At 36.4% G+C, this 22108-nt stretch overlaps 1 protein-coding gene across 1 annotated transcript in view; it reads right to left on the minus strand.

The window, feature by feature from the left end:
- The window catches only part of METTL25 (methyltransferase like 25), a 45726-nt gene that overhangs the window by 21142 nt on the left and 2476 nt on the right, over nucleotides 1–22108 (minus strand). The window contains 4 exon segments of the mRNA XM_030960824.1: nucleotides 7194–7338; nucleotides 9569–10201; nucleotides 15605–15705; nucleotides 20242–20406. Coding sequence (XP_030816684.1) covers nucleotides 7194–7338; nucleotides 9569–10201; nucleotides 15605–15705; nucleotides 20242–20406 — 1044 coding nt within the window.

Raw genomic sequence — 22108 nt, forward strand, 5'->3', positions numbered from 1 at the left:
CCATGTTATAATTCAGTACAGACTAGCCAGTCAGGCAGAATTTCTTCTATGAAAATCATTTTTTTCATAAAATCCTTAGCACAGTTGCCAACTCTGTATGTGCACAAATGATAACAACTTCAAGACAATGGGACAATCTTCTCCAATACCTTTAATATTAGTCCATCCATCGATTTTCATTTCTAAGAATAATACTGCAATTTTTAGTGTGCTAATATTCAAATTTTACTTCACAAAGCTTTACAGTAAAATATGGTCATTATAAAAAAACAGGACCAACAAGCTTTAATGTTACTGGAAAAAATAAGCCTGACTTAAGTTCCATGGGATGAGCCACATCAGAAAGGTATGGAGACAGCAATGTTGGTGCAGCATCGTGTTCCCCTTGGCATGCCTTTTCCAGCCCTGGTGTCCCTGAAGCTGTAAGCTTTGTCAGAATCTCTGAATCCCAACCCTAAACCTAATGTCTGCTTTTGGCTGATCATGTAATTCAATGGATTGAAATGGCATTTTTTCTTCTGAGATTTTTCAGTGGAAATTAATCTTTATTACCCTCAGTTTTTTTCACATACACCCTACTTTGTGTCTTTGCATATATTGTGAACTTCATCAGAGTTGTACTAAAACGCAAATAACCTTTTTCAGATCCTCCATAGCCTCTATCTTCCACAACATTGTAGATTTTCAGTCTACTCTGTTATTAAAAAAAAAAAATAGATAACTATTTTTTTCCTTCATGGAAAAGACTAAATCTTCCTCAGCCATGTAATTCACTGTTCCTGGAGTTTGTATTTTTCAAAAAAAGTCCCTTGACTAGGCAGGATTTTGCTGGGGGAAGCAGAGGACAGTGGGGAAGAAACATGCTTTCTAATTCCAGGAAACAGAATCAGCTGTCACCAAAATAACTTCCAACACCCAAACCTAGAGTATGTTTTAATTATGTGCATTAAAACTTTGGTATTCCTAATTCTAACCTAGTACTTTGTACACACTGAGTAAAGTACAAATGTAACATGGTTTCAGGTTTTAATATATTCTTGCTACATTAATTAATGAAAAATACCATAGTAACTTCAATAGGTAATACTTTCATTTAACATCTGTAAAGCTTACCTTGTTAGTATTTTTTCAAGTTTCATATTTTTTTTCAGAATCAATTTTTATAGAAAACATCTGGGGTTTAGTGACTAGTTAGCTTTGTCACAAATACACAGAAAGGTTCCCTATGCAGCAATATCTAAAGATGCCTTGGGAAGGAAATTAAGCTTTTTGATCGGTTGCTTGGAAGTGTTTTCCTGTGTTGCCATGGTATCAGTGGAAGCTATTTTAAGACATTGGCTGTGGAATATCTTTGAAAATATACCTAGGCTACACATAAATCATCTGTACTCTAATACCCTGAAACAGTGAGTAATCTTTTATATTTGAGTGGAACAGAGTGATACCAAGCCATTATATTTATGTAAGTAATCCTTTAGAAAATTCAGTTTCATAGTATTTGTCCTCTGAATCCACCTTACTCAAGGCTTTCCCATGTTTCACAAGTCTAATAAAATTCTGTATGTGAATTTTGACTACCCTTTGCAACCCTTTTGGTTCCCTTAATTATGTTCAATAGCTTTTAATAGTCAAAGTTTATTCTGCAAAAGCTTTGCTAACTTCTTTCAGAGTGCCTTATTAAGAAGCTACTTTCCACAGCTTCCTGGAGGGCTTTAGAACTCCTCTACCCAGCAGTGACCTGTCTTTGGAAATCCTTACACAATCTGGAGTTTATGTTTTGTCGTACTTAAGCCAACCTCAAAATAGCTTCTATCAGACAGCTATCACTAAAAGTATCTATACAACTACACCTATCTCTTATTTCAAATTGCAGAATCAAAGAATATGCTGAGTTGGAAGGGACCCAAAGGATCATCAAGATCACCTCTTAGCCCTGCACAGTACCATCCCCAAGGATCACACCATGTGCCTGAGAGCATTGCCCAAACACTTCTTGAACTCTGTCAGGCTTGGTGCTGTGACCACATGTGCTGAGGACTGCACATGATCCAAAGTATTAAAACTTCCCCCCACAGGGGAGGTACCTGAGCATTTCCACCTGAACCTGAGCCTATATTAACCCTTGAAGTGTTTGTTTCATGGCTTGCCCCACCCCTGATGGATCAAGACTGTGTCCATCACTTCAACCAATGGACATCTAAAGTGCAAAGTGCTCTTGAAGTGCAAAAATAATGGGTGATGATATCTTCCCTCTCTGCTAGCTACCCTAATAATTTCTTTCTCTTCCTCATATATTTTCTCCAGTGTAGTTATTTTCATGCTTTTATAATGTCATATTACTATAGATAATAACCAAAATGGCTACATTTCTATTGCAACCAAAGTGTTCTAAAATATATATACCCACACACCCACACCCACACTCTCTTATATATATACACACCTGTCATTTGTTTCACTCTATTCCGCCCAAAGGATTTATTAAGAATCTCAGTTACCCCCTCTCTGCGGTGGGTCTTAGCAGCTCCAGAGCAAAAGCAACATTCATGTGGTTTCTTCCTCAAAACAGAGGATATAATACTGAAGAATTTCACTGGATTCTAGACTGGTACTGATGTATTTGGTGGTATGGAGGATGAAAAAAACAGAATCAGAACACAGAAACCCAAATTCCTTTTCAAGGAAAGTAAAATCTTTTTAAAAGTATGTTAAATTTTCAGTTCTTCTCTGTCTAGGGATAAGTGTAGACCAGCTGCCCCAAAAATGTTTTAGATGAATGTAAGATAAAACAGCTCCCAAAAATCATAAGAATATCTCCTGAACAGAGACACAGTTTGTTTTAACCTAAAAATCATTAGCAAACTGATTTTTTCCCAGAAAAACTGACATAATGGCTCACTATGTAAATAGGTTTATGTAAAATGTCTCTGATAAATAGTAAAATCTTTTTTACTCTGATGTAATTGACTACCCAATGCAGTAACAGAGAAGAAAACCCCAAAGGAATCAATTATACTAATGGCTATGTATATTTTATCCATACAAGAATCTCTGTATAAACAGACAATTCTCCTTAGAGAGAGCCAAAGTAAAACTACTTAGAATTTTCCAAGAGCTGTCATATTATTCCTTATTAACTGAAACTTAGAATTTCATACTGCTTATAACAGTGAAATTTAAAGACAGGTGTTAAAAGACACTGGCTTCAACTTTTTAAAATTGAGCTGAAATTTGATGTTACACAGCACCTCTTGGTTGTTTTAGCTGCTAATAAATCAAAGCAAAGGCTTTCATGATCTTAAGAGTTCAAAATTATTCCCAGCATAATTGGAAATTTGGTCCCATTACAAAAATTTCCAGATTAATTCAGTTTATTTAGAGACACATAGAAGGACACTATATACTGATTGCATTATTATTCAAGATTGTGACTGCTGGCACCTACTTTCATCAGAAATGCTCACAAACTATTCATAGCAGGTCCAACACCAAACTGAATCAGCCAATTTTGCAATATCTGTACTATTTTTAGAGTATGTGAGAAATGTAATGCATTATTCCCTGAAGCCATCTCAGAAACAAAACAAAACAAAAATATCCCAAACTTGTGATAAGCAAGGTAATTCAGTAGTCCAACAAAAACACCATAATAACATTTTGTTGATATTTTGTCAACTCAACGCCTCATACTTATAAACACTATGTTAGGCAACATAACAAAATTTTATTCCTATGAATACCAGTTAATTCCAGTTAATAGAAACTGTAATATGAACTGAAAAAGTACTTTTTCATTGGCCTCAAACAAGACTGATCTTGGTATTAAATCTTAAGTGCCAAAGAACACACTGTCCAGCCATACCAATTTATGGCAACCAGAAGTCCATTGCAGCTCCTCTGTGAGCTGGCTCCTCTGCTTCAACTGTGCTTACAAGCACAGCCCTCTGAGTTTACATTAAAGAAACAGCAAAGATGGAAAATGTGCTTTGGGGCCAAGAGCTTTGAGGTGGACTTTTCACAACCTTGACTTTAAGGGTGAGCACCTCAAGAAAATAAAAAAGTTTTTAAAGAGAACAAATGACATTTTAAAAACAGATTTTGAAAAACTTTGAGGCTACTCAGTCAAGATAAAATAACTGTAGAATGCTTTGTAACAGAACTTCCCACTGTGTCCTCGTAGGCAAGCCCTTGCTTACTGGACTTACTTCCAATGAGTAAGTAATTTCCTGTGTTGCAGCAAGTTCTGCCCTATTCTCTTTGTTTCTTAGGAAGATCTGTCACTGCAAAGTAGTCTCTCCAGACAAAGCATCTGCATGTCTCTGCCATCTCTGATTGATGGCCTAGAGTAGCCAGTAGCTTTCCTGAGTTCAGGGTCAGAGCGTGGGCAAGCAAAGGACTATCTACAGCAGAGATTATACTGGCTGAGGTACCACACAGGCCAACCAGAAATACACAAAATCTGCATGTGGCCACATGGGATGCACTGCAGGACCACATAACTCACCGGTGCCCCATGAAAACCATACTCTATCATCTTTGACAGGTCATGTCCATCCTGATTACAGGAAACAGGTGAAAACCACACTTATCTTCACCTAAATAAGCTCAGATAGTCTCAAGAAGTTTATGAAGCACTTTTCCTGGTAACCATGTCCAGGCTCACCAGAGTAAGAAGAAGGTTGACACTAGCTGGCAGGAATTCATCAGGCACTGACAAACTACTGCCTTCTGCGAGGCAGTGACTGGCTCCATGAACTAGGGACAGCAGAGTCATAGTTTATCTTGATTTTATGAAGTCTTTCAGCAAGGTTTCCTTAGTATCTTTATAGAAAAAATGGAAAGATATGGCTCAGAGAGGTGCACTCTAGAAAATCAATAGTAATCTGAAGCTTGACAGTGAAGGCTGCAGATTAAGGGATGTAATTATTCTCCCTTTTTAGCCCTTGTGAGAGTATCTGAAGTGGTTCTTTGGGCTCTTCAGCCCACCATAATGACTGAAATGAATTTATTGGTGGCAAAAGCACTAAAGGGCTGCAGAGAAGGTCAAGAAGGGATCTAACTGCTGTTTTCCTAAAGGAAAGACCAACAAGGATTAAGCTGGACTATTCTTGGCAGTGCAAAATAAAAAAGACAATATATAATGCACAATAGCTGCAAACTCTGAATGGATATGAAGGAAAGAAATCAATGTTGAGGGCAAACATTGAAATGGGCTACTGAAACACTGTCCTTGGAGATATTCAAAACATGACCCTGACTGAAACGATTTAAGTTGGTCCTGCTTTGTGCCATGATCTGGTCCAGATGACCTTCAGAAGTTACTTGCTACTTAAATGGTATGATTTGGTCCATTCTGGAAGCAGTATTAAAATCCACTTGCTTCTGACAGCTGCAAGAGGAGCTTGTTTACTGCTTGAATTGTTGGACCAATACCATCTGATAAGAGACAGAGTCCCCTAGCAGCCTCCAGAATGCTTTGTCAGTTTGAAGTCCATGCATAGGAAATGTAGACACAAGACACAGTCTGAATTCTTTCCCATTTTCCATTTGAAGAAATCTTAAATCTTAGATATTGTCAGTCCTTGTTCTCTTAGCCCTCCACTGCACATTTAAGAACAAGCCATATGGTATATGACTCAGTAGGGGAATACAACAGCATTATACATTTTAGAATATGTACTCTCATAGTAATAGTAAAAAAAAAATAATTATTTTGAGCAGTATTAGGACAATATATATATTCTTTCCCAAAAAAAGTATACTGTAATTTCCTTTTGTTCTGTCCAAATGTTCTCCTTTGAGAATAATTTTGTCCTTCAAGCAGAGTAAAATCAATTCAACATGCAATTTTACTTCATTTTCATACTGCTATGAAACTGCAGTATCTCTTCTAACCATGTACATATATCTGTTTGTTTGAACTTTGAAAAGGTTATCATGTCTGATCCTTTGGGGGTGTCTGAGTTTATGCACTGGTCTGCAAAAAAGTAATCCTTCCTAGCACAGGAAGCCATGTCCTCTTTGCAATAAGAAACAACCAAATGTTTCAGACACTCAGACTTAATGAGAAGTACCTGAAAAGTTTTTAATTTCTTAAAACTCTGATGTAAAAGTAATTGCGTGTTTTTTCTCTAACTGCTTTTTTTGTAGCACAGAAATTTCAATTGTATTTTCTTTTCCTTTGCTTTTGGAGTGGGCTGAAGTATTTTGAAATTACTAAGACTAATACACTGAAAAAAACTCTTAAAAGAGTTGCAGAGTTAATTAAAAACAACATGAAAAGATTATTAAAGCAAGAAAGAGCTAGCATGTGTCATGGTCAGTGGGGCTGTGCTGTGACTACTTAAGCAGCTAACTCTCAAAGAGCAATACCTGGGTCCCACGTGCCTTCATGGTCCCACACTTCGTGTCTGTGAAGTTCCCTGAAAGAGCTGAAGTAAACCTTGCCAAGCCATGCCTTTTTCAGATTTACTGATATGATGATGAGGTTGCAGCATGTCAGCACATGGTCATTTAGACATACCAGCTATGAAGCACTTGTCTCAAGAAAGCCAGTTCCTTAAATATTTTTCATTATACACAATTTCAAGTAAAAATACCAATTTTCTCTCAAAAATGAAACCCCTCGTTCCCATTTGTAGGAAAATTCATCTATATTCTGAATCCACAAATAATTTTCATGTTATCTTCTCAAGAAAAACTCTTATATATGTACTGCTTCGTGATGGGCAAAGACTGGCACAGCACTCAGATGACTGTTTTGTTGAGTATTACTTTACATTACAAAATCTTAATTCTGCTCATTGTTGTGTATGTACAACTTAACATAATTGGATGTTGCACGCAGACAGCCAAGAACAAAATCTGGTACAAAATATTTCAAAAGGGTGGAAACATACTGGACTAAAAGAGTCTATACATTTATAAGTGAGTTAATGAAATAAAACCAGCTGTAGTTATAACCATATAAAACCACTATGCACTTATGTCCCTAATCTCAGTAAAAATATGAGGAACGTTGGCAAAACGGAAAAGTAACAATGCATCTGGGAGTGAATGACCCTCATAAAGGAAATAAAAGCAGTACTAAATAAGCCACTGGAAAGGAACAAACACAAGGAGGTTATTACTTAAATGGTATAATACTCTTAACATGCAAACTGGCAGCCACAAGTTAAGCTCAGAAGAATTACCTTCTTGGTTTTCAAACTGTTCTGACAGCAGATGGTAGCAGCAGCCCACACTGCAAACAGCTTTGATTTCAGGCTTGGCAGTAAAAATTCGTAGCGTATTTGCGGCAAGATCTCCACATGTATGTAGACCCACCATCATACAGTCCTAAGAAGAAAAAGAAAAAAAAAAGGCAACAATAAGTCATCTCCTTGTTCAACTGATAGAGCACAAATAAAAACAAACTCCAAAACCCAAATGTGGTGCAAATAGTGAACTGTAAGGTAGAAATACTCAACTCCACGAGGACTCCTGCTGTTCTATTCTAGAATTTTTCAATGCTAATCAAAGCTCTTCAGTGCTACAAAAATATGATGAAAACTGGCCATGATGCAGAAGTTCAAGACTATGAGTAACACAGCTGCATGGAAGGGAATATCTACAGTTAACTGGGCACAGACCTTTTTCTCTAGTCTTTCCTAGGTTTCCTGTTCGTGTTATTAGTACCACTGCTACTTTTCTTAGTAAAGATTCCTTGTTGTAAATCTGGCTGGACCTATCTAAGGCATTTCTGCTAGTTTAAGTTGTTGAAATCAAACCAACTTCCTAAACACAGCTATGAGGTGAAGAACAGCTTGGTTATTTCCCAAACAGCAGTACTGACAGTTCCTTAGTATGCCTGCTACTATTCAACAACAAATGGGCATTCTCCTTCACAGCACAAAGTAAGAACTTCAGATGCTCTGCTCTTCTGTCCATTCTATTTCCTACTTTCCTTTTTTCCTTTGCTTTTGCCTCCATTTCTCCATGAAAATTCTCTCTCCTCTAACCATTCATAACAAGATATTTCCCTTCTGACATTATCGGTTGGGATCCACATGGCAAACAGGGTGTTGCTTTGAATTCCAGACATATTTATTACTCACAGAATCAAAAAGTCATTAGGGTTGGAAAGGACCTTAGAGATCACCTAGTTCCAACTCCCCTGCCCCACAAGACCAGGTTGCTCAAAGCCTCATCCAGCCTAACCTTCAACACTTCTAGTGGCATCCACAACCTCTTTGAGCAATTTTTTCCAGTGTCTCATCACCCTTACAGTAAAGAATTTCCTTTTAATATCTACCTAATCTAAATCTACCCTCCTTCATCTTAAGGCCATTCCCCCTTATTATATCATTACATGCCCTCTTAAAAATTCTCTCTCCACTCTTCTTGTACCATTTAGGTACTGGAAGGTGCTACTAAGTCTCCCTAGAGCCTTCACTTTTCCAGGTTATCAACAAGAAATTAGGCCAGGGTCACTCAATTGAGATACCATTCTATAATCATTGTGATTTTATCTGATTATCTCACCTGCCTTTATTACATAGTGCATTCATGTCTGAAACAGTAAAACTTCTGCCTTCCTCTTTCATGTTCCCTGACAGTATTTTTTTATATCAAGAAAGGCAGTGATATAGAATTTCTTCCACCTTCAACAAATTACAAATTAGACACTAAGAGGATACAAAATCCAGCTGTGCAAATGTATAGGCATGTGCTTCATCAACAAATCCTGCTGCTCAGGGTGTTTTTTGCAGACAGACATGAGCTTGCTCCACATGTTCTCAGATACTCAGCTACATTTATAGCTCAAGTTATAGGGCTATCAGCACAAACCTATGGTCTCGAATCAGAGATTATTACACCCTGGAATAAAATAGATTGGTTACTACTGAACACAGAGAAGTTTGAAGACTGATGCATCTACTCAATCAATGTATGTTAGTTCAGGCATAAAAACTAAACATACAACCTCAGAGTTTCTAGCCTTGTGCCACTGGCAGCTGAACTTGGGCTTGTTTGTGCAGGCACAAACCCTGCCAGCTAGTAAATTACTAAATGAAATTAAAGTAATTCTGTAAAGTCAAAATAAAATAATTCTTTACAAAATCTTCATCTTGAGTACTATACACAAGAAATTCTCCTATGCCTTCCCAGTGTGAATGAAGATATAAAAATACGTAACTTGAAAAAGTAACTTTTAGGAAAATTGAAACTCCAATGCTTAATATATGCATCTACGTGGTAAATAATAATAAATTCATAATAATTAGATTCTATCTATAATGACAGTTGTAAAATAACTGAATATGCTGTTAACTTTGCCAGCTGATTATTATCTACCTCATAAATTCTAAAGACTGATTCAAAAACATCCCAACACATATATCAAAATATAAATACAATCTTTATATGGTAGACATACTTCTGCTATGTGGTTAAAAACCATTATTGGGCCAGAATATTCATTTACACCAGAATATTCTATGTACACTCAGCAAACATGTACATATTAAAATGGCAACATAAAGACAACAGACAATCTAAATACAGTAAATATTTAGCATAAAATAACCTCCAGATCTGTTATGATGTCACTAAGTTCTGTTTCTGCAGTGATGCAAGAGGTCAATGGAAGATACAGGTTTGATTCACTTGACTTTCTTGCTTTAGTCTTGAGAGATGTCATTTTTCTTTGTACTTTTTCCTCTTCACACAGTTCCCCACAGTTACAATGAGATGAAGAAAAATCTTCTACAGCATCAACAGGAAGAACATTTAGAACAGCAAGAACCTCTTCAGAAAGTTTGGTCTCATGAGATTGTGTCCCAGTCACTAAACCAGCTTCAGTTTCTGTGTTGGCTTCAAGTGCAGCCATTTCTGTGAAACCACAAGAAGGAACAAAATCTTGGACAATCACTTGGCCCTGATTTTGAAGACTATTGGCATTATTTAAGAGCTCTTCGTTGATTGTTTTACAATTAAGTTCATGTTCCACTGGCCTGTCATTTGCCATTTCCAAACTCCGGCTTTTGAGGCTTTCTTTTCCCCGACTCTGATATGCTCTCCAGTGTTTCTTCAATTTTCTATTTCTTTCATGAGCACCATTTGTGTTGGAGCTTGAGGAGTCAATGCCATAAACCTTTAAGTTATATTGCATGGACAAAAATGAACTCAGGTAGCCTTTCCCAGAACCTATATCAATCACCTAGATAATGGAGAAAAAATAAAGGATAAGAAAATTGCTATATTAATGAGCAACAAGGCACACTTTAAGTGCAAAATTATTCCCTAAAAATTTAAGCATGGATTGAATAGTTACCTTATTAGCATCATACTTCTCAATGCAGTTAGTTCTTTTGCTTTTTTTGAGTTTTTTTTCCTGACTTTAAAACACAGAATTAAGTCTTAACTGATGTGCTCCAGAAAATAGACATTGCAATGTTTATGCAATTTACATGCCCTGCTTCTTGTAAAGATTTTCAGTACATTTTTTGACACAGGCCTTTCTTCTGCCAAAAAAAATAACCATAAACCACCAGCAATTCCACCTGCCCTTGCTGAACTGGGTCAGAGTTAGCAAATATACAGTTCACAGTATTCAGCTTTAGGCACCTAATTCCCACACCGAGGAGCCTACAACCAGTGGGTGTACAGCAAAAAGTATCTTTAGTTTCAGTGCTTAATTTTATCCCTTCAGATCTGACCTAAAGATGGGTGATATTGATACTCTTTTATGTCAGAATGCTTGTTTATTCTGCTTCCCCATTCTGTGAAAGCAATCCATACAGCTTTGTTTAACATGAGGATGCTTTTCTAATAAACAAAGGGGCTCATAAGCCACATATACTTTCCACTGCCCATTCTGGAGGAAGGAGTGATAGGTACCAGTTTAATTTGTGTCATAGCTGATACCATGTGCTAGTTCAGTGACTGATGTAACTCAGGAAGGAAATACCCTTACAAAGTGTTAGCAAAAACAAGAGTAACCTGAGACCTTTCAGTACATAATCACAGCTTTATATAATCTGTGTTTTAATATGTAACAAAATACATAACAAAATATTTTATAAGAATTGGCAGTTATTTACCAGGTAAAAATATTCAATACAGCAATATTCTTACTCAATGAGAAAGAAAGACTTATTAATTATCGTAATAAAAAAGATTTGGACATCCATGGAATTAGAAAGAAAAATTTGAGCCAGTGTCACTAAGGACTATGTAACACAGTGGAGAATACTATTAGGTACAAATTGTTTATTCAGGTAGCACATGGCATTCTCATGGGTAGTCATCATGTGATATTGATGAATATTTGCAATCTAGACAAGCTACAACCATAAAATTTTTTGAAATAAACCTGTACAGGAATGAATTACATGAAATGGAATCTATATAACTTAGGCATACTTTTTAAAATGTCATTTATTTGTCACATTCATTGCCAATGTTCTGCTCTACTGAGCCCCAGTGAGGCCACACCTGGAGCACTGTGCCCGGTTCTGGGCACCTCAGCGCAGGAGAGACCTGGAGCTCCTGGAGCACGTCAAGCAGAGGGCAACAAAGATCATGAGGGGACTGGAGCACCTCTTTTATGAGGAAAGGCTGAGGGAGCCGGGCCTGTTCAGTCTTGAAAGGAGACAACCAAGAGCATAAGTATGTGAAGGGAGTGTGTCAGAGGAGGCTCCCAGGCTCTTCTCAGTGGTGCCATGTAATAGGACAAGAGGCAACGGGTGGGAACAGATGCACAGGAAATTCTACCAGAATACGAGGAAGAACTTCTTTACTGTGCAGATGACTGAGCACTGGAATATTAAGATATTAAGGAATAATCTGGGCACCATCCTCTGCCACGTGCTCTAGGATGACCCTGCTTGAGCAGGGAGCTTGGACCACATGACCCACTGTGGTCCCTTGCAATCTGACCCATTCTGTGTTTCTGGCATTTGAAATGAAAGAGAAGTGCTGAAGGAATAATTTTACCCACCCTTTTGTTTAACAGCTATTACAATTATGTAGAATATGCACACCTCCACTTCAAGTTTTGAATTTTTTCAGTAAAAAGCGGCTTTTGGACCCAAGAAGGGGGTAGTGAATAATTCCTAAGTGTGACCCCTAGTGGCTGTAGAGACCAACTCGGGGAAAGTTGCTCAGGTAAATAGAAAATAGTAAGACACTGTTAAATTAGCACTGGGATTTAGAAACAAAAGGAAAAGTTGACTAAAAATAGCAAGCAACGATCTTGCGCTAAACAAATAAACTGAATTAAATTATTCCCTGCTTTACCTTCCATTGATTACATAGGGAAAGGTAATAAGCAATCCAAAGCATATCTGTCACGCATGAACCTTTAAAATGAAATTTCCATGATATAATAAACTCCAAAGGTCTTGTCCACAGTGAGTTGGGTCCTATGTTTAAACACAATTTCTGGCACAATCAAGCATTCCAACATTTCCCAGCACCAAATCACAAATGTAATGGATGCTGAATGCAGAATTATATCATCCTTACATTATACACTCCAAGTCTTGCTGCACATGCTGCAATTTCCAAGGAAAACTTTGACCAATACATTAAATAAAACAAATGTGTGCTTAAGCAAAGAGGAGTCAACACTGGCTTCTTTTCAGAGTTTAATCAAGAATTTCTTTAATAAAAAAAGTTCCACTTATATGATAGGAACAGTGCTTAAAAGGGTCAGCAAACTACTGGAAGAAAAAAGCCCTTCAGTTATTTTGCTTTAATGTTTAAATTAAAATCATAAACCTAGAAGTGATTATAGTGGTAATAAAATGTTTGCTTTTATTCTTATTTTGCTATTTACTGTTGTACATTATAAAATACCAACAGAGCAATATCGTCTACCACCCATTATATAACGTGGGTACAGAGGTGAAATGGAGGGCATTTTTCAAGCTGTCAGTGATCTGTAATATCTGGAAGAAACACCCTGAGGACATGTGCTGTTGTAAAACGTGTTGTGTTTTCACGGCTCTAGATTTTTTAATTAAATGCTACATATATTTTGTTTTGAGAGAAGGGCAGAAAAAAATCAATAAGGAAAAACTAAAAATTTATAATTGCTACTTTTTTTTAAGTTGAAAGAAATCAAAACCAAAAGGAGTTGCTTTTTAAAGACTAAGAAGGAGGCTTTTCTTTTTTTTATTTTCCAAAATAACAGGAAAGCTCTTTTCTTATATTAGAGTTTTGTAACTTTGCGCAAATAAATATTGTTTAGTGTATAACTAAAATGGAAAAAAGTTATTATAGAGCAGTCAGCATTTCATATTTAGTGATACACTGCAATAATATTTTTCATTTGTTATAATTTTTTTAAAAAGTAAACAGAAAATAACCCCATGTATAGAGATACTCCAAGCTACCTGATAAAAGTATTAATCCCTGGATGAAACTGCAGCATGTTGACAGATACTTAGTAAGGATTGGTTTGTGATTTTATTAGCAACCAGCTACATCAAAACTTTGGTTACGTTATTAAGACGGCTTCACTTTTTTACTTTCTGAACAGGGTTTTTCCTTTCTTTTCATTCCTGAATCTCACAGGAGCTATTTAAATCTAAATGAAAACACTGTATGAAACACCACTTTCCAGCAAATGCAGAGACTACTTACTGCTGCACTGTAAGCAAACTATACCCTCCTATAGCTTTTTCAGTACATGAAAGGACTGAACAACTAATATTTGCCTGAAACAAAAGGTAAACAAGGCAAAACAACATGCTCATGAGAGAATACAAGACATTCACAAGCGTGCTGCTGGTGTATTTCTGTTCTCCACAGAGCACCCCCACTTTGGGGAGGGCACCCACACTTGTCACTGTGGTGGCTCTTCAAGGGCTGCAGGAGAGCGCGTCTTCCATCGCTGTAAGTGATTGCAGATGCTCACAAACTGATTGCGTCTCACCCAGTAATGTTTGGCCTTAATTAAAGCTCTCTATTTACTTGACAATCCCAGATGTAAGAACACTGCCTAAAACTTTGTCTTCATCAGCTGTTCCTCACAAAACAGATGGTCAGGACTGAGAATTTTGATCTCTGTTTCCAAGGATGCCACAAAGGCCTGACCCAAATCTAGCAAGAATACAGCATCATTTACTTATCTAAATTAAATTCAGTCTGAGCCAAATAACCTCCTAACCAAAGTTCAACTTCAGCAATTCAGAGCTGAATCCAAGTTTTGGGGCTTTCCCTGTGGTGGGAGCAACAGCAACCTGGGATACTGCAGGTACATTAATTTTAAACTATACTCAATATTACATATTTACTTACAAAAAAGAATACTCAGAGAAAATACCCTCACCATAAAACCTGGGCAGGTACCTTATTAACCTTTGGTTTTAAACAAATATAGTTTGCTCTGCACAAATCTTTGTGGGAATGAATATCAGCCTGGAGGAAATAAGTCTCCATTTACAGTTACAGCCCCTTGCATGGAAAGCAACTGCAGCTCAGATATAGAAAGGAATCAAATGTCTATTGAGAGTCCCATGACACCTCCAGTTTAAAGCAAGGATGAGGCTACATTGGCCAGTTACCAGCATTACAGAGATTAAAACAAATAAACGAACTCAGCTCACCTGAAAAATTTACCCTTACCACAACACAAGCCTAAGGTATGGAATCTAACACAAAGTTTAACACTGAAAAAGCTTATGAAAAAGCATATATATGTAAACTGAGGAAATGGTATTGGTGCATTTTGTCTACAAAATGTGAAAAATACTACTCAAAAATGTCAAGTATTGCTGGGGTGCTTGTGTTTTGTCAACAGATCCATAAATAAACGTCTACAAGGTTTTACTGAAACGGTGATCTTAGTGCACTGTGCAGTCATAATTACATGTTTATTAAAAAAAGGTTTAAGTTACAATCAAATTTGAGAAAGGAATCCTGCAATTCTTCACCACCCAAAGACAAACCTAGCATCTGATGTATGAAACAGCCAACTCATGCAGTAATTGCTTGGTGATAATGGTGTTGGGTGTCCAGGCCTCATACATGTTCTACTAAATGTATTTCATACACACTCTTACATAAATCTCTGCTTAATTTGGTCTCTCTTCAAACTAAAAACATCATAACTAGATTTCCAATTTATAGATCTCAATCCACGTTAAGCAACGGTGAACAGCATTAAACAATAGGAAATTATTTAAATCTTGCGTCAGAATAAGAGGAGCTTTCAAAATTTCTCAAGACATTCTGCCTTGGTCTCTGTGTGACACTCTTTGTGTGCATGACACAAGGCAGCTCTCCTACTGACACATGTGCAACACTGCCAGCAATATACTACTGACAAACAAGGCAGTACCGGTCCAAAAAGCAGAACAGTTTTTAGCTGCTCAACACTTTTTAAAATTACTCATGAGTGATTATGAGTCACTGAAAGGCTGTTCCTTTGGAACAATACATTTGTAAACAAAATTGTCCTTCAGTTTGGTCCCAACAGCTCTTCTTTAGCTCCAATTATGTACAGGAAAAATAAGAACAGCAGTGACAGAATATCAAAGTGGTGTATTTGCACAAAACAAGGAGAATAACTCGGAAGGTACCTGGTAAGACAAAATAAGAAATGCTTTCTTACCTGCTTTATCCCACAATAATTTGCTATGCTGTCTACCAGCTCTGACATCACCTGCACTTCATGTGATTTCTTATTATTCATAAACTCATCTGGTTTGATACCTGTATCAGATTAGGAAAATAAATACACATTAACACAACTTGTAATAATAAGGATTCAAGATTAATCAGGAAAAAAAAGAAGCTAATATATACTTCAGTGTTTATATATTTTCAGGGTAGTAATTTTTAATTAAAAACTCACTAAATTATTACAAGAGTAAATTTTGTAACTATGGATGAATTAGCAATATTCAACACCCTGTAAAAAAAACTCAGTTTTTTTTAAGATGTAGCATATTTAATACCTGACCAGATATTAGACAATGGCTACAACTATAAAACTGTACTATTTCTTCCTTTTTATTAAAAAATATTTGTCTCATTTATCATGTTTACCTTTCCATAAATGAAATAAAAGGGCAGGGACAATAAATAATCACATTGTACAGCTTCTTAATGCTGCAGATTTGCTGACAGTATCAAGAGGGAAATACCTCTACCAAAAGCTACGAGCGATCCTGGGAAAATTCAGAAGATGAACTTTCCTTTTCTTTATTTACCCTACGGATTAGTTAAAGAACTGTAACACCTTTATGGCAGAAAATTACTCATTTCAGTGTTGATGGAGAATGTGTTAACGAGATGGAGTCAACCTCCATCATGGGTTAACTGCTTGTGGAGAACACCAAGCACTCGCCAACCTCTGTGCAGAAGCTCAGAAGTCACTCCCCTGGGAAAAACCCACACGTTACTCTTAGGGGTCCAATGCTGCAGTACACTTGGATCTAGTTAAATTGATGGTAAGTCTGAGTGATGGCAGAAGAAACTGGATCATTACTGACGAGCATGATCCTAGGAAACAGTATTTTTCTACATGACTAGGCAGATTAATATACTTTCCTATTTTCTGCTTTATGCACAGTATGTATTCATCTGTCCAGAAACTGATCATTAGGCAAAAACCATGCTCATTTCTTCATCAGATCATGCTGGGAGCAGAACCAAGTGTGTTACTTCTTTAAAAGAGAGTGGGGAATTGAACCGAGCTCATAAGAAACCCAGCGTTTTCTCTATTTTTCCCAAACCCCAAGGGATCTGTCTATTTCTTAAACATCTGGGGTTTTTATAACAAGCTGTTATGACAATACTTAAAATCTAATATAGACTCTATGAACTGACAAAAGGAAAAATAGACTAAAAGACTTAAAAAATACAAATAGCAGAAACAAGTGTTTGTCATCTCATTGAAGAATTTCCTTAACTTTAAAATTGTTAAGAATCCTAAAAAGTTCTTAATTTGTAACATATCAGGTTAAAGAAAAACAGACAGGAAAAAAAATTAAAAAGTAAAGAAGTCTCTCTTTTTGTTTATGTTTGAACATTTTTGTGTCTGGATAGGCTCATCAGAAAAAGAAGCAGAACTGGAATGAGAAGAAACAGACATTTAACTTCTTGACAGAAATAAAAGTTGTTTTTTCTCCAAAGCAGCACTGTCACTTTGTACGATGACCACATACTGCACCTTTACTCTTTTCTCTATTAGGAACTCAAAAGACTGAATGGGGTAATGCTAGGTGAAGTACTATGTCAGAGAGTACTTAATCCAAATTAAGCATTTCAAACATGGTAGAAATCCAGAACAATTACCTAATTTACAAAAGCTGAGGTTCCAGATAGAAAAGACATAATTTGTTTATATGTACATATATAGTTTATTTATCATCTTAGTTATGAAAGCTTCTTAAGCACTTTTTGACTTCTTTCCCTACTTTCTGCAGGATAACACACTGTTTATATTTCAGCTCAGGGAAAACTATATCTTTTGGAGAAAATTACAGTTTTTAAAGTAATTTTTTCCCCTGCTTTTTATGCAAAATTCTGATAGGTTTTTATATTATTCTGAAAAACAAGTACATATTACAAACTAATGCAAACAAATGTATCTAGGGACTGTTCTATATTGTCCGGACAACTGAAAATTTGAATTAAAAATAATACTAGTTTGACTCAAACTGTGTAAATTCTTTCTGCTATCACAAAATTATTTTCTTGAAACAAATAATTATACATTTCCTTATTATGTGTACAACTGATGCAGGCAGAACAAATACTAGTTTCAAAAAACATCAGAAATTTAGAGAACCATCTCCCTTTGTGATGGAAAAAAGATAGTATGGTTTCAAATGCATTACAGAAGCAGCTTGGATACGATAGAGTAACAGAAAGCTTCGTGTTACCAGTTTTAGTTGGTAATGAAATGCTGCTCATTTCCACTGGGAATCCCTAGCATGAGTACCTGTATTCCATTTGAAGAACTGCTTTAACTCCATAGTGCTGTTTACAGCCACATCTTTAGTTGTGAAGCTGAGCAAATTGAGGAGAGACTGTTTTTATATACAGCTCACACAGATGTTTTTAAGACCTCCTATGGCAGGGTGTAGGGGTTTTACACCCCAGAGATGTGGAAATTCAGATACACTAGATACAGAAGTATAAATCCATAGTCCACGCCACACAACCATCTATACAGAAGTTTACTAGGATGATCTAACTCCATGATCCAGAGTGAAGAACTGGATTCAGTTCCATATACTCAAATAAACCCTTCTGAGGAGAGTGATACTCCAGCACATGGAATTTAAAGATAGATTCGTTAGTATTCAGTACATGGCATGATTATTGCCTTGGCCCTGAACACACTGCAAAGGTGGAGCACTCTCAATCCAACCCTCTCCTGTGGGTGGTTATGAAGCAAAGGGAACACCCTTCCGACTCAGACCTCCATTCTGAGTAGCTGTGTCCACAACGTGCTTAAGATGTTTGTGCTTCCCAGTTATTCCCAGGAAGGATAGCAATAAATCTACATTAAGATTGCAAAGGATCTAGAGAACTATGTAAGTATGCAAACTGTGGGAATGGGCTCAAAAGCCTGTTTATCTTATAGGAAGAAAACATATTAAAAACATCTGAAACATAAACAGAATTATCCTGATGCATATTTTTCAGAATATAAGCAACACCATCATAACGTTGCCAGTTTCCTCAGACTTACATTTCTTTCAACTTGCATGCTTTAGCATGTCAGGGAACCATCATATCTTCTGAAATATAGAAATTAGTTCAAAATATCTAAAATACCTCAATGATCTCAACTTTCATTTGGCAACTTCCACACTATGAATCCCTTAGTTGGTATTTTGCCTCTGCCAAATGATTACCAGGAACTTCAATTAAGTTAATTTAACTGATATTTACTGCCAATTCAGCACAAAGGTTCTGAATTATAATTCTATTGTACACATTTGGAACATATTTTATTTTTCCCAAGAAGTACAACCCAGAAGTACTGCAAAAATACAAACCCAGGCCCCAGTAACCCAACCAAGCATCACTTCTGCAACACAGAAACAAGATATTCAGCAACTCCCTTATTCCTGATGCTCCATTCTACATGACAAGAAAACGAAAGAATCCTCAAAGTTTTGGCTAAAAAAGTTAATCCAGGTATGAACTCAAGTACAAGAAGGTAGAACTAGAGAATTACAGAAAATTAAGAGGAACATGGAGAATGAGATATAGTAAAAATGAAAATAATGAAAAAGCTAGTGGGAAAGAAAAGAAGCATACAGTTGTCAAGGAAGAAAAAAGGGTTTCCAATGAACTAAGGGCATAAGGAAAGAAGACAGAAAGGAAGATGAGTGCACTACAAATCATTAGGAGTACCTCAGCAATGGCATTCTAATACTTCTAAAACAACCGGAGGAGCCAACAATGAAAAATGGCAAAATTGGGAAGAGATCACTGTAGAAAACGGGAGAGATGCACAACATTTGTATAATGGTGCTATCACTTAGGATAAGAAATGTCAGGAGTTTTCATGCATCCCAGAGATAAAAGGCACTAGAAGGCAAAGGCAGAGAGCTGCTCAGTCTGTCTCTTAAAAACTAATGAGAAATTTCAAAATGTAGTGAGGCTGAGGACTCCATGAATAGCACATCTGCAGTGAAATTACAACAGTCCAAGTAAGGATAAATGTCAGTTTATCATCTGATTCAAAAATTATAAGCGGTAAGATTCCCAGTGTCCAACTTGATGCCAATTTAAGAGTGTTTTAATTCAATTTCCTTAACTACAGAAAATGAAATTACTCCTCTTTCACCACATATAATTGGTATTAGGCCCAAAAATACAGATTTAATAAGATCTTTTTTTTCTAAGACATCATATATTTGTCATATTTTAGGGTGATACTTCTAAGAAAACCATGAGTAGCAACTATGATTCTGTCCCCACTTGGGGACAAGACAAAAATGAGAATTAACAAAGTATCTCATACAGCGATGTGCCCTCTTCTCTGTTCCATCCCCTTTAAAACTGAATCCCATGATGGGTCTACAGACATCAAATGCTCAAATTTTAGCAAGAGAATCCTTTTCGTAAACAAAGGCAATAAAGAAACTATCCAAGAACAAATGAAAATGGGAGTGAGGATCATGTAGGAAAAAATCCTCAAACAACAAACTAGCCTCCAAAACCAAAACTCTTGTATAGTCCTATAGTGAATAAGTAAACATTAAAATACAAATGTAAATATACCTGTTGCTCCTTCACTGTCTCCTTTCAGTGCTTCAAGCACATCTTCTAATGGGGTGCACACTCCAAGGCTGGACAAAGAATAATACTTAGCAGCCAGGGCAAACAAATGTACATTGATAAGCTTCTCAGAGTTCTCACAAAATGCACTGGAAAAGATGTCATCATCTGCACATAAAAGAAAAGGAAAAGATTTTTGTAAGCAGCACTTAACAGCTCTCTAATACTGCTGACAGAGAACTACAGGTAATAAATACTTAGTATCACACACAACTGGCCATTTTTCTTGCTTCTCTAAGTGGGAAAACTCATTATTTTTCTTCAGCTGCATTCCCACTCCAGAAATGAGGTCAAATTTTGCTCTTAGTTGAACCAGTGTAAATGTGACAAAATCTGTTGTTTCAGCAGACCTACTTCAGCATAACTGACAAGCTAATTCAGTGAACATTATCACTTCTCTTCTGTTTACAGACTTGCTCATTATACATGTCCTAATCAGCCCAACCTGCCAATATATGCTGCTAGATTTTTTTAAAGGAATGCAGCTGCTTCGTATATGAAATGTTTGGATTTACAATCACTCCATTCACGTACTTTCCAAGCTGCTTTGTAACTGATGAATACTGGGAGAATTAAATTCATTTTTATTTCCAACCAGGTGTGAGCCAAAGTTAGATTCCAATGTGTATTTTGTTAGAGTCATGATAAAATAGCTAATTTTGGTATTGCTTACTACTTAGTTTTAAAAATGTACATCTATTTTTAAGTGAAACATATTAGTATGAATAATTTATTAATTCTGAGATTGTTTTGAATTGCCTAATTCCTCTCTATTTTGCATGAAACTACTTGTGAATTCTACGTGGTTTTGCTAATAATTTTTATATATTTGAAATTCTTTTCAACATATAAAAGGCACCCAGTCCAGCAATCAAACAATTACAAAAATTTTTGGAAAAAGTCTCCTGGTTTGTCTTTTGTGTCATAGGTAGATTTTGAGGAAGTACATACCTAGCACAGTAGCTTTCCTGAATCTGGCACGACAATGTATACAGCTGTTTGGATTGACCTCAGCTCTAACGCTATTTATTTCCTTGCATGACCATAATGAAAGGTCATGCACATATTACAGTCCACTGAAAACAGTCCTAAACCATGTTAATTTTCCCGATATGACACTACAAAGGCACAAGCACAGCAAACAAATTTTGTATCTAAGAAAGCATAAATATTGTCTAGGCTATGACCAGAATTAACAAGGTTCCGTTGTCTGCACAGCACTTCTTACTCCTCTCTGCCACAAAATCTAAAAAGAAAGCCACATTTCTCCATAAACAACTTCCTTGTCTGAACAAATTTTAGTTAGTGTAGTCTTCATGAAGGGTAAGATTGTAATAGGATATTAGAGACAAGAAATATAGACCACAGCTTTCAGGAAGAAGGGGCAACTTTGCTTTACAATGTCTCTTCTGTAAGATTTATTACAGAAAGATAAGAAAATAGATGTGCTTTCACTTTTTCAGCAGCTGACATAAAACATAATTGCTGTTCTTACAAATGTCACTTAACTGAAATCCAATGCAGCAATGCCCATGCTCTATAACACTCCTTAACTTGGTTATCTGGTGGAAGAACATGACAGAACTAGCAGATTCTCATATAAGATCACCCCTAATAACACTCCCACCTAACTTAAATTGTTGTCCCAGCTTGATCACTAAAAAACAGGAACCAACTGCTTTAAGGCATCTGAAGCCTAACTTCAAGCTACAGAATGACAGTTGGTGAACTTTGCATTATTTATGAATATTAAAAATGTTAGGTTTTTGGACACATTTCTGCTCAGGATGCTCACAAGAGGAAATCCAGG

The sequence above is a fragment of the Camarhynchus parvulus genome, chromosome 1A (assembly GCF_901933205.1).
Source record: "Camarhynchus parvulus chromosome 1A, STF_HiC, whole genome shotgun sequence".
Lineage (NCBI taxonomy): Eukaryota > Metazoa > Chordata > Aves > Passeriformes > Thraupidae > Camarhynchus > Camarhynchus parvulus.